We start from the raw sequence: 13093 nt of genomic DNA, 5'->3' as shown, positions 1-13093 counted from the left end.
GGGGGTAGTTAAGATTTTCACCTTTAAAAGCCGCAAGACTTTGGTTTTTCACTTCCAAAAAATGTTTTTAATATCTTACTTTATAGATTAAAAGCAATTGCCAAATAGACATATTTTGCTTTTCACTAGAAAAAATAATCAGTGTAGTTCATTTCCTCATTTTTTACATAGGAAAGTAGCTTGTGTAGAATTGAAGCACGGTGTTATTTACAATAATAAAAAACTGAAAACAACATAGATTCATCCAGAAGCAAGTGACTGGTTAAGTAGATTACAGTATATCCACACAGTGGGATACTACACGTTGCATTGTGGAAGAATGTTCTAGGAAACTTTTTACGTCTGTTGTCAAATGAGCAAAAACAGCTGACATAAAAGGTTTTCCAGAATGCTGTGTTCACAAGTAATTTTTTTCCTTTGGGTTTTCCTAGTGTCCAGAGCATATCATTTTGTAAATAGAAAAATAAATTATTAATAAAGTGAACCGAATCATTTGTCCAAAGTAAGAGTACAATGAATAGCATTAAAAACTAAAAGTTCAAACTGTGGTACTCATGATCAAGACTGTTATTCTCAGAATATTTAGTATGCTAAGAAAAGTTTGCTTTATGAAACTTTTATTGGTGTTTGATCCGTTTATTGTTATTCTACTTCTTAATTATTAAAATAATCTTGCAAAGATGGGCATTGTAATGCCTATCTTATACCATCCTAATGGCTAATAATTCTAGACTTGTCATTTAATAAATAGTGACACATCTTTCTTCAACTTAACTTTTGTTCGTTTGTTTAGAGCCAAATGGAGAAGGGCGTATTTAATGAGAGAGCAGGTCAAAGTCACCAAATGGCAAATGAAAATCAAAGGAAGATGAATTTTTCCAGATCTGGCAGGAAAGAATTCCATTTCCCAGAACTGCCTTTTATAATTCAGTCAAAAGAGATGAAAGGAATGGAAGGTACACATTTATCACATAGTTTTAAAAATCTCCAGATGTTATCTTTAACAAGATTGTTTTTTGTAATGTAACTTAGATGTTATAATGTGATTTAGGTAGAAAACAGTAAAGTACTGCAAAAAATATTTTCAGCAGATGAGACTTTTTTCCCCATAGTCAATAAGGGGTAAGACTTAAAGGAGATAATTTTAAAGAAAGGTTAAGAAGGTAAAAATTTCATTAGCTCAATATTGTTGAAAGGGTAGAACGGTTTTGAGGAAGGTGGTTTTGGTTTAGTGTATGACCTGGAGCAAATCAATTTTTTGTTTCTCCATGATTATTTGACCGTACAGTAGCAGGAATGATATATATGCTTCAGGCATCCCAAAGATTTAGTAGATTACGATTTATAACATGTATTGAGCTCTTAAAATGAAACTCATTTTTTTGGCAGAGTAAATGTTATGTTTCTTTGAAGAACAGTGACACCTTGTGAAAAGTTAATATAATAGCAAGAATACAGTACTTGCCCAGTTCAAGAGGAATTAACTGATCCACTCAACAGTTATACTCAGAATTTAAAAAATAAATGTCTTCTTTTAATGGTAGATTATTTGTAAAGTTATAAAACAAATCATTTATGATTGGCACATTTTACCATTACAACTCATGATCTGTTCAGTTCCTTTATAATAAAGTGAGAAACTGACTTTAGTGGATATCAGAATTTCCATTTGGAACTCTTCTTACAAAGGAAAGTAAAATTTCAAGGTAGGAGTAACAAGTTGTCATTGTTGTATATATTTTTGCAAAAGTTAAACAGATAAAAGTGCTGAAGAGAGCATCAAAGAAAACAGAGTCATCTAAAATACCAACTTTACTTAATGTGGATCAAAATCAAGAAAAACAAGAGGTAAAACTTTTTTTGTTTATAGCTTTTTCTAAGGAATGCCGTTTAGAACCCTTGACTTGGTGTGTAAATTTAGTTATTATCATTGGAAAGTTATATAAAAATTCAAGATTGTAATCTTTGAACTCGAGAAACAGATCTATATTTTCCTAGAATAACCAATTACTAAATAAAGGTTTTTAAAAGTTTTTTGGGGGAGTAGTGAATACCAGTACTCATTTGAGTGCTGGAGTGATTAGAAGATGGTAACCAAGGAAAAGAGTATGTGTGTTATGTGTGTAACCTAATACCGGATGAGTAAACCATGCCAGAGGAAATGAATAATGTTATAAACAAACTCGTATGGTTAGACTGGCCCCAAGAATAGATGTGTTTGTCTTTAATCTCTTCCTTCCTGTTTTTTTCTCCAATTTGTTCCTCATCTCTGCTGTTCGCCTACTGTCTTATTTTCACAAATATTTGCTCTCTGTTAGCTATCAGATAATCTTGTTGAAATGTCCCAGCCCCTACCCACCTGAGAGAGTCTTGAATTTTATTTGGAAGTCCTGAAGCCCTCAACGTCCAAATGAATACTCTCTACAGGTGTTCTTTTTCTTTTAAGGGAAGGGTACTGTGCTGAATTAAATCATTTAGATAGCCTTCCATTCTGTGAAGGCATCAACTTCGTTATCTCTGTTTCTTAGTTTTTAAATAAAATTGATTATATTTTTATTCATGACAAAAATCAGCACATCCCTATTTAGGAAATTTGAAGAAATTAGAAATACAGGGAAACTTGGATCTGAAACTACTTAAGAAGGCATTTTCACTGTCTATTCAGTTTTCACAACATTCAGATAAAAGAGTTATCAGACACTGTTAGATACATTTTCGCAGTGACATTTATGCTTTATTCTTGGCCTAGAACTTTTAAAGAACTCCACAGTGCACTTTGCTGAAAAGAAATATTTTCTAGATAGAACAAGAAAGCCATTAATGGTCATCTTTTAGTTCATTATAAAAAGTAACAAGGTGGCTTTAAACTTGGGTGACTTACTGATGTCACAGCATGTTGAACAGCACACGATTTGCACATTATTTGAATGCCTGGGTGAGTTAGGGCTCCTGAGTTTGGGCAGGCTAGTAATGTGCTATATGTGTTTATCCCACTGTCCTGTGAAAGCCCCTTCTCCCCCTAGAACTACTATTACATTCCAAAGCAGGAAAAAATGAACTCTTTAGATAGTATGTCATTTTTAAAACACAGATGTAAATAGGAAGGGAAATCCCTTCTTGCTCATCTGGTATAGAACTCCTGAAAAGATTACATTTTTAAGTGTGACCTTGAAACTGTGGTAGTTGTTAGAAATAACCAGAAGTCATCAGTGATACTTGTAGTTTATTTGTACTCCCCATTCAAATACAGTTCTGACAAGTGACTGAAATTGCTCATAAGGCTAGTCCAAAGACTTTTAATAAATTAATGTCAGAATTAAGAAACTTTTCCTAAATTTCGAGTTGGTACTTTGTTATTTTAGAGCACGAGAGAATATGTATGACATGTTTTTAAAAACATAAGATAGGCAATAGCAACCTATTTGTTCTATTCTTGGCTTTGCTATTGACTTGAGTTTGAATTACTTAATCAGATCCAGGCAGTTTCCAGTTGTACATTAAACTCTTTTTGGGCATCTTAACTGTATACTGAAATAGCATCCAGGCATTGAGTGGACTCTATGACCGACCTAGAGAGAAACCCTACATTACTGCTAATGAGTGAGTTAGGCCAGTTCTGTTTCATGATGATGAGGAGGAATTCTTGCTAAGTCGTCTTCCTGTGGGTATAAAACAACAGCCCCAGGTGCGAAGTACAAGACTTTACTGTGGCTGTATTTCCTTAGCCAAAGACTCACTCACCATTTCCTCAATTAAGATCCTGTTTCTATTTACTTTTTAGAATACAGGAAATGCACAAACTGAAAGGAAGAAGAACCCACCAGATATAGAGTAGAAAATGCAGCAGCTGAAAATTCAGTGAATCCCAGAATCACTGCATGGTTTTTAAAAATTCCTTTTTATTAATATTACATCCACAAAAATGCTGACTAGAGAATTCTACAGCTATATCTTAAATTCTCTGTAGTTATGCGCATATTCACTTAAATTTATTTATCTTTAAATTATTCATGTTTTCTTAATTTGAACATTAATTTATAAAAAACTGCTACTTACATTAAGTCATATAATTTTATTTGATGATATATTGTCTCACTCATGTTTGATTAGTGGTCATTCTTAGCTTGGTTCAGAACTTTATAATTATAGAAGGAAATGTTTCTAAATGTGTAATAAAGAAAGATCCCAATGCCTGGGAGCACCAAACATTTCTGAGCAAACAAATATACTTGATAAGCATGAAACATAGGTTTGGTTCCACACTGAACATTCTGGAACAGCATTTAAATATATCATGAAGATTGTTTAAAAGGGTGGAAATGGAGCAAAGCATTGAAGCAAATTTCTGGCTTGACCAACATGTTTATCATTTAGTAGTTTAATAGAATATGTTGTTACATATAATTTAACATCAATAGGCAAGATTTTGGCAGCATATATTTACGTTCTTATCCCTGGTTCAAACTGGCTTGGTTTCTAATTTTAGGGTGGAGGTGGCTATTGTGAGGGGAATAATTTGAAGAACAGATTTTTTTTCTCGTATTGTCTTTTAAATCTTAAAATACAAATTGGCAAGCCTTCCTTTTTTATTTTATATACAATAGAAATGTCACATGAGCTGTTAGGATGGCCATTGGTGTACATTAGCATCATACAACTTTATTTTGTTAGCAAACCATTCACTGTTTTCTTCCTCTAAGAATTCTGTTGATGTGATGCTTTGATTTGGAATTAAAGTCATCTCCTCTCTGCTTGCTCCTTTGCTTGCCACGATTACTAAGTAGATAATACATCCTGTCATGTGAAGCACACTGTATACTGATCTCAGCCCTCTTCTAGTCACAAAACATTGAATGTCAATTATTTCCTAGAATGCTCAGGCTTCCCAAAGTAAGTTCTTAATGAAATATCTGACCCGTTGTTTTAAAAGCTATTCATTACCATTACATGATTAAAAATATATTCTGTTAGTTATAAAACTATTTATAATATTTATAAAATATCTGTAAATATATGGCATTCAAATGTTAATCAAATTCTTTTATGTTTTTAATCAACGACCAGCACTCTTCCAGTTTGCCGGTTGCATCTGATAGTGCCTTGTATGTGGTACAAATGTGTTCTATTTCATAAACTAAATTATATACAACCCAGAAAAGAGGAGTAGTATCAAAATTCTTTTTTTTTAAAGATTTTTTTTTTTTTTTTATTGGGGAAGGGGAACAGGACTTTATTGGGGAACAGTGTGTACTTCCAGGACTTTTTTCCAAGTCAAGTTGTTGTCCTTTCAATCTTAGTTGTGGAGGGTGCCTTTCAGCTTCAAGTTGTCCTTTCTGTCTTAGTTGTAGAGGGCGCAGCTCAGCTCCAGGTCCAGTTGCCGTTGCTTTGCAACGGGTGCAGCCCACTATCCCTTGCGGGACTGGAGGAATTGAACTGGCAACCTTGTGGTTGAGGGCCCACTGGCCCATGTGGGAATCGAACCGGCAAACCTCTGAGTTAGGAGCAAGGAGCTCTAACCGCCTGAGCCACCGGGCCGGCCCCGTATCAAAATTCTTGATTATCCTGTTCTTCAAAAAGCAATAAAGTGGAATTATCCTGGTGGTTTACTAGGACTCTACATGATTTTGTATTTACTACAAGTAGACATGAAAAACAAAAGAAAGCATAATTTCTTTATTACAGTATTGTAATCTTTTCATCTCATCAAAATGTTGATTAGAATTCATAGCTGATATTATTATACACAATACACAATAAAGCTAACAGACTGTTAGCTTTAGCAACTAATCCCCAGGGAAATGGAGTTGTTCCCCTGTGGTAGGTTTAACAGTTATATGTCTGTCCATTGCCTGTGGAATTTGAATTTATATATTTGTTGATCCTTACATCAATACAAAGGATTGTCAGTTTGTTTTCAATTTCTACAAAAATGCCTGCCAGGACTTTGATTAGGACTGTGTTAAATCAATATATCATTTTGAGGAGAAGATATCTTAATAACACTGAGTCTTCCAATTCACGAGCGTAGGATAAACTCTCCATTTATTTAGATCTTCTTTAATTTTTTTTGGTACTATTTTGTAGGAGTCTTATACATCATTCATTAAATTTATTTCTGTGTTTTGTTTTTTTTATGCTGTTACAAAGGGTAGTGTTTTTTAATGTCATCTTCCAGTTTGTTGTTACAATACAGAGGTACGATTTGTTTTTCTATATTGATCTTGTGTCCTGAGGCCTTCCTAAATTCACTTATTAGTTCTAGTCGTTTTCCTTCCTTCCTTTGTTCCTATGTTCATTTGTTCCTTTCTTCTTCTTATCCTTCGTTGTCTTCTCCCTGTCCTCCTTTTCCTTCTCCTTCTGTATATTCCTTATGATTTCCTATACAGACAATCATAACTTCTATAGATAGTTTTTCCTCTCCCTTTCCAATGCTTATGCCTTTTATTACTTTCTCTTGTCTGATTGTACCGACTAGAACGTGTGATAATGTTGAACAGAAGTAGTGAGAGAGGAAATCCTTGCGTTGGTTTCCTATACCAGAGGGAAAACATTCAGCCTTTCCCCATTAAGTATGATGCTAATTTTAAGTTTTATATAGGTGACTTTTATTCCATAAGGATGGTTCCTTCTATTTCAGTTTGCTGAGTGTCCTTACCATGAATGGGTGTTAAATTTTGTTAAATGTTTTTCCTGCATCTACTGAGTTGCTCTTATGATTTTCCTCCTTTATTCTGTTAATGTGAATTATATTAATTGATGTTCAAATGTTAAATCATCGCTACATTCCTAGGGTTAAACTCCACTTGATCCTTTTTATGTATTGTATTGCATTTGATGAGTTAATATTTTATCAAGGATTTTGGCATCTATGTTAATGAGGAGTTTTAGTCCCTTTTTTTTTCTTATATTGTTTCTGTCTGGTTTGGAATCAGTGTTATGTTGCTTCATAAGATGACTTGGAAAGTGTTCCGTCCTCCCTTGTTTTCTGAAAGAATTTCTGTAAGATTGATTTTATTTTCTCCTTAAATGTTTGTTAGAAATTACCAGTGAGGCCAACAGAGCCTGGAGTTTTCTTTGTGGAAAGATTTTAATATGCCACTTTAATTTCCTTAAATTTGTTTAATAAATACATAGATATCTAGATTTGCTGTTTCTCCTTGTGTCATTTTTGGTAATTTACCTCTTTCAAGGAATTTATTTATTCCATCAAAGTTACTGATGTTATTGGCACGACATTGTTTATCGTTTTCCCTTGTTATCATTAAAAGTTGGTAAGTGGGCCAGCCCGGTGGCTTAGGTGGTTAGAGCTCCATGCTCCTCACTCCAAAGGCTGCCGGTTCGATTCCTCAACTCCCGCAAGGGATGGTGGGCTGTGCCCCCTGCAACTAGAAATGGCAACTGGACCTGGAGCTGAGCTGCGCCCTTCACAACTAAGACTGAAAGGACAACAACTTGACTTGGAAAAAAGTCCTGGAAGTACACACTGTTCCCCAATAAAGTCCTGTTCCCCCTCCCCAATTAAATCTTTAAAAAACAAAAAAGTTGGTAAGAGCTATGGGGATGTCCCCCTTTGGTAATTTGTATAGTCTTTTTCTTTTCTTGGTAAGTCTAGCTAGAGGTTAATCAATTTTACTAATTATTTCAAAGAACCAGCTTTTGCTTTTATTCTTTCTATAGTTTGTTTCCTATTTTACTGATTTATGCTCTTATCTTTACTATTTCTTTCCTCTATCTAGTTTGGTGTTAATTTGTTCTTTGTAATATAATAAGAAATATATATATGTGTGTGTACACACACACACACACACACACACACACACACACACACACATTTCTGGTCTTCAACTCCTGTTCCTGGCGCAGAGCTCTAAAACCCTTGTGATTTTCTGACTGATAGGGTTGAGAGGAGCATCTTAACTGATCTCCCTGCTTTCACCATTGGTAACCTTCATTCTCTTACCAACTCACTGCCTGGGTGTTCTTAGTAAAACTTAAGTCAGACGATGTCACCACTCTGCTCAAAACCCCCAATGCTTCTTACTTCGCTCAGAGTAAAAGCCACAGACATTCCAGTAACCTACACAGCCCTACCCAGCATGCCTCTGCCCCCCACCCCCTCCCTTGACCCTCTTTGCCACTTCTCTCCCTATTGCTCATTCTGTTCCAGGCCCACTGGCCTCCTTGCTGTTCCTCGCTGTGCTCCTGCTTTAGAACCTAGGTTTTTGCTCTTTCCTCGGCTTTGAAATATCTTTCCCCAGGTAACTGCATGATTCCCTCCTTCACCTCCTTCCCATTGCTCCAGATGACCTCCTTACTGGTTTTCACTCCTATAGGAAGCCTTCTCTACCACTTGACTTAAAATTACAACTTTCCCCATTTCTATTCTCCCTTCCTGCTTTACTTTTCCATATAGCATTTCCCTGTCTGGCAAGCTATATATTTTACTTATTTTGTTTATTAATGGTCTCCCTCCACTAAAATGTGAACTTACATAAAGGCAGGGATTTGCTGTTTTGTTGGTTGCTGTATTCCCCATGCTTAGAAGAGTGCCTAGCATATACTGGCACTCAATAACATTTGCTTTGTGAATGAAGGAATGAATTGATTAAGCACCTTACATAGCATTTACTTGACAGAAAACAAAGAAGAATAAAATATGGGATAATTTTATTGGTGGAGTGGGTAGAATGTGCCCTCTGTAGTGCGCCAATATTGATTGTTCAAGTGGCCGAACAAGGAATGAATAGCAGTGATTCAGCATGGAGTTTAAAGATGAAGGAGATTGGGTGAACTTAGAGTTTGTTGGTATTTTAATGAAGGATTTGAAATTTAATTATGTTTAGAGATAACACAGAAGGATGCATGTTAGGAACAGAATTTGTGGAATGTCAGATAAGTTAAAAAAAAATTGTTTCTCAAAAATTAGAAAGTGGAAGGAGCCAAGGAAAGATAAGGCAAGTGAAAGGGTAAAAAGAAATAATGCTCTGCAGAGTGAGTTACAGTATATCGGTCAGATTTTCAGATTCTCCTCCAAAAGTCACTACATTTCTGGGGATTTTTTAGCCACTGGTGTGTCAGGAGACCAGGGAAGTCCTAAATTAGAACACTTAGGACTTGCTAGAGAGTGAGAAATTGTGTAAGTACTCTCTCCGTGTTATGCAGGTCTCTCAATTGCTCCCTTGGCTTAGAATAAGTGAAATGATTTCTTTGTTTAATCGAACGGATATGTATGGTATTGAAAGAATAAGTGATCCTGTGAAATGTTTAACTCAAAGCAGTAAATAAAATGAAGTTTACCTGAGATTGACTTTCAAACAGACTTTGTGTTAAGGTTCTTGCTCTTCACAGCTAGCTTTATTTAAGCAGTAGCAGTATATAGATTGCAGGTATCCAGTGGCTATTGCATAGTCTATATGCCCCTCGTGCCAAAAAGTAAAGATGATTCTGAAGTTTCCTTTGAAGTCAGATAGTGCTAATCTCCTCCAGAGGGAGCTCAAGGACCAGTGTTTCCAGGACCTGCAGCCTCTCTCTGCCCTGGCCTAAGAGAGGGCAAGCCAATCAGTCCCCTGTTGGACTGACCGACTGCGTGAGGATGGGGTACTAATTCGGCAATGCTTTCTGCTCTAAATCACTGCTTTTTGCTCCCCTGGATGAGAGATGCAATAAAAATGCATGCTAGAAATTGGGTTTCCTCAGATGAGTGACTCTAAAGTCTTAGGACATTTCAAACCAAGCCCTAGATTATTTATATACATTTCAGGCAGCATCTCTTGGGCGTCTCTGAGTAATTTCTTTGTGAAGGTTAATTATTACCTTGAACCGTATTATTACAATGTTTAAAGCATCTGATGCCTCATGAAAAACCTTTACAACAACATTTATTATGGAATAATTCCGCCATCCATAATCTCCTTGGATTGTCGTTTGATTTGAGTTAGGAAAGTTGGTTCCTTTAATTTCTATCCTCCAAACAGAATATCTGGTAGTATCAGGATATTGAGACTATACCATAAACTCCTGGGGCTTCTTTCTTTTTAAAAAATGTATTGAATGCACCTTCAGTTTTTACAAAAATCCACATAGTACAGATTGGTACTAGAGTCCACGTTACTATCAGATTGCCTGGATTAGGATCATGGCCTTTAGCGCTTCTTCACTGAGGTATATGTGTGTAGTGCTGTGTTGCTGCGTTTTCCCAGCTGGAAACTAGGGACAAGAAGAGCTTATCTCTTAGACACATTATGAGGACTTACTGAGATAAGATTTAATACTCACAGGGCATAGTGGGTTTGTAGTGATGAAATTTAGTTGTTCACAAGGCCTTTGGAGTCTCCTTCAAAGATGCAGAATTATGGTCTTTAATTTTAGAGCTGTTTTCGGAGTCTATCCTGACTTCATTCCCTTTGGTATTAAATTAGGTCTAGAGGTGCCCTCTACTCTTGTTGCATATTACCTGTGAAATTCTGAGGGTATCTGTGTCTTGGTCTCCATTTGTTTAGATATGAAGTTGGCATGGGTAACGAATACATCAAATACCTGCTCTGCATGTATAAGATGTTTCATTCAGTACAAGAATAATCATGCCATTTAGAGTTTTAAAAGAGAACTGTACATCATGTCTTCTTTTTTAAAATTTTTTATTTAAGTATAATTGGGATACAATCTTATATATTTATATTAGTTTCAGGTGTACAATATAGTGATTCGACATTTTTACACCTTACAATGTGGTCACCCTACTAATTCGAGTAATCGTCTCTCACCATGCAAACTTATCTCACTATTAACTATATTCCCCTTCACCTTTTTCACCCATGTCCCTCCCATCCCCCACCCTTCTGGTAATGAATGGATAACATGTCTTCTTTTGTAGGAAGAAAATCTCATCAGAGGCAGTAGTGTCTTTTAGAGTTGTGTCCCATCAAAGGGGAGATGCTAGTATTGTAATTCTGTTCCATCCTGGGAAAATCAAGTCTAGACCAGCAGTTCCCAACTTTTATCGTTTGAGGCTACTTTGGATTTTCTGAGCCTTTGTGCATTAGTGGAGCAGGTAAGGTGATGTTCCAAACATGGTTGTGTTAGGGTTTTGAGAGGATGAGTTACTGGTTAACATAGGGAGATCCAGAAACTTTTATGGAACCTGGAGCTTTTACGTTTGAGGGCCCGTTTTTGAGACAAAGAATCCAAAATTGCAAATACAAAATTGCAGTTACAAAATTGCTAGGGTTATTCTCATGGCCATGGAAGGAGCCTCTACAAAGGAGGGACCTACACTGGCTTTTTGGCAAGTATGTCTCTACCTGTAGGATTGCCATGACTTGGTTCTCTGTGGCCACCAAAAGTCACGCAGAGACATGGGTTATGGTAGAGACAGTAGCAGCTGAATTGGCAATCGACCAGGTCAAGTTCTGAAATCTATTGGGTAGACGTTCATGTGATGATTGGGAGTCCTTGCTCCAGTCCTTTGACCAAGCGGAGTTGTAACAAGTGGAAGGAGTTACAACTGGCAGCTCAGTGGGTTGCTGCTGTGTGACACTCATTTCCTTCCATTTGTAACAAGGAACAGAATACAGTCACAGTGATAGGGAGCATCCTGACGCATGTAACACCTTGAAGAATAAAATTAGATTTTGATCCATCAAATATTGAGTCTGGCTTCTGTTTTCACCACAGTAACACAACCTTGCTTTTAATGGGCATCAGTTATCTCCTACTTGTCAGAGTCAAAGGCTTTCTTTAAGTCTTTATTTTCCCTGACTTTTCTGTCCCATTTGACACCATGAATCATATTTTTCCTTCTTGAAATACACTCATCTTTTTTGTCACATTGTTTTCTTCTCACCTGCAAACACTTTTCTGCTCCAGTGTCTTCCTACCTGTTTCCCTGTCAGCGTTCTCTGAAGTGCAGTTCTTAAGCCTTCCACTCTTCCCTGCTTCCTTGAGAGAAGTGTGCTGCTATTATAGCTTGACTGCTACATCTGAGGGTACTGGAGGGTATTACTCCAAGATCTATAGTTTTGACAATGACATTTATCAGAAGCCCCAGTCTCCACATGTTTGCTAATATTTCCACCTTGTCATTTTGCTGTTTCTTCAAACTTACGATATCTAAACTAGATTAACTTCTCCCGAAACCATTTATCCCTTCCCTCCTAGATATTTGTGTATCAAAAAGTGGTGATACATAGCTTTCCTTGGCTTGAAACTTGACATCAGCTTGATTGTTTTTTTTCAGTTTCCGTGTACCCGATAGCCAGACAGACACTGTGTTTCCCCGAAAATAACACCTAGCCGGACCATCAGCTCTAATGCATCTTTTGGAGCAAAAATTAATATAAGACCTGGTATTAATATTATATTATACCTGGTCTTATATGAGAGCTGGTATTATATTATATCATATTATACCCTGTCTAATATATTAAAATAAGATCGGGTCTTATATTAATTTTTGCTCCAAAAGACTCATTAGAGCTGATGGTATGCCTAGGTCTTATTTTTGGGGAAACACAGCATCAGGTCTACATGATTCATTCTTTCTAACATACTTTGATTCTCCCACATTAGTTTTTCATGCTTAAACTTATATAGCCTTTGGGACTCTTCCCATGCAAGATGATTTATTTTTCCTCTAGATTCCCATTTTTTATTGTTTATAGTATATACCAGGTCTGACAATTAAGTTCACAAACTTGCAACTGTGGGCTTACATTGGCAGCACTATACAAACAGCTCGGTAAGGTTTCGTAACCTTGGTATATCAGTGTCTCACAGCTGTGTTCGTGTCGACGTGTAGTGGTATCTTGCTGAGTGGCATTCATTATTGTTGTTGCAAGTTTTTGTGTGCTATTGCGAGAATGAGCTTGAATTAGAGCAACAAACAAGCATTCAATTTCTTGTTAAACTTGGCAAGAGAGGAAGTGAAATCAGGGACATGTTAGTCCACGTTTATAGGGATAATGCCATGAAAAAAATGGCAGTGTACACCTGGATTAAATGTTTTTCTGAGGGGAGAGACTGCGTCACTGATGAAGAGAAGTCAGGGGGGCAGTAAAGAGCAGAACTGACCAATACATTGCAACTATTCGTCAAA

The 13093-nt window shown here is 36.4% G+C and overlaps 1 protein-coding gene across 6 annotated transcripts in view; it reads left to right on the top strand.

The window, feature by feature from the left end:
- Positions 1 to 5006, top strand: part of CDKL3 (cyclin dependent kinase like 3) — a 36686-nt gene extending 31680 nt beyond the window's left edge. For 5 of the 6 annotated variants that reach the window (XM_033097031.1, XM_033097037.1, XM_033097032.1 and 2 more), the window contains 3 exons: positions 794 to 956; positions 1751 to 1848; positions 3782 to 5006. In XM_033097031.1, coding sequence (XP_032952922.1) covers positions 794 to 956; positions 1751 to 1848; positions 3782 to 3835 — 315 coding nt within the window. In that variant the 3' untranslated portion in view covers positions 3836 to 5006. Of the gene's footprint in view, positions 1 to 793; positions 1475 to 1750; positions 1849 to 3781 lie in introns of those variants that run through there. The other variant, XM_033097034.1, reaches the window with a different exon arrangement.
- The last annotated feature ends 8087 nt before the right edge of the window (positions 5007 to 13093 follow it).

Source organism: Rhinolophus ferrumequinum, chromosome 24, assembly GCF_004115265.2.
Source record: "Rhinolophus ferrumequinum isolate MPI-CBG mRhiFer1 chromosome 24, mRhiFer1_v1.p, whole genome shotgun sequence".
Classification (NCBI taxonomy): Eukaryota; Metazoa; Chordata; class Mammalia; order Chiroptera; family Rhinolophidae; genus Rhinolophus; species Rhinolophus ferrumequinum.
This window is presented reverse-complemented; position numbering and strand designations above follow the sequence as displayed.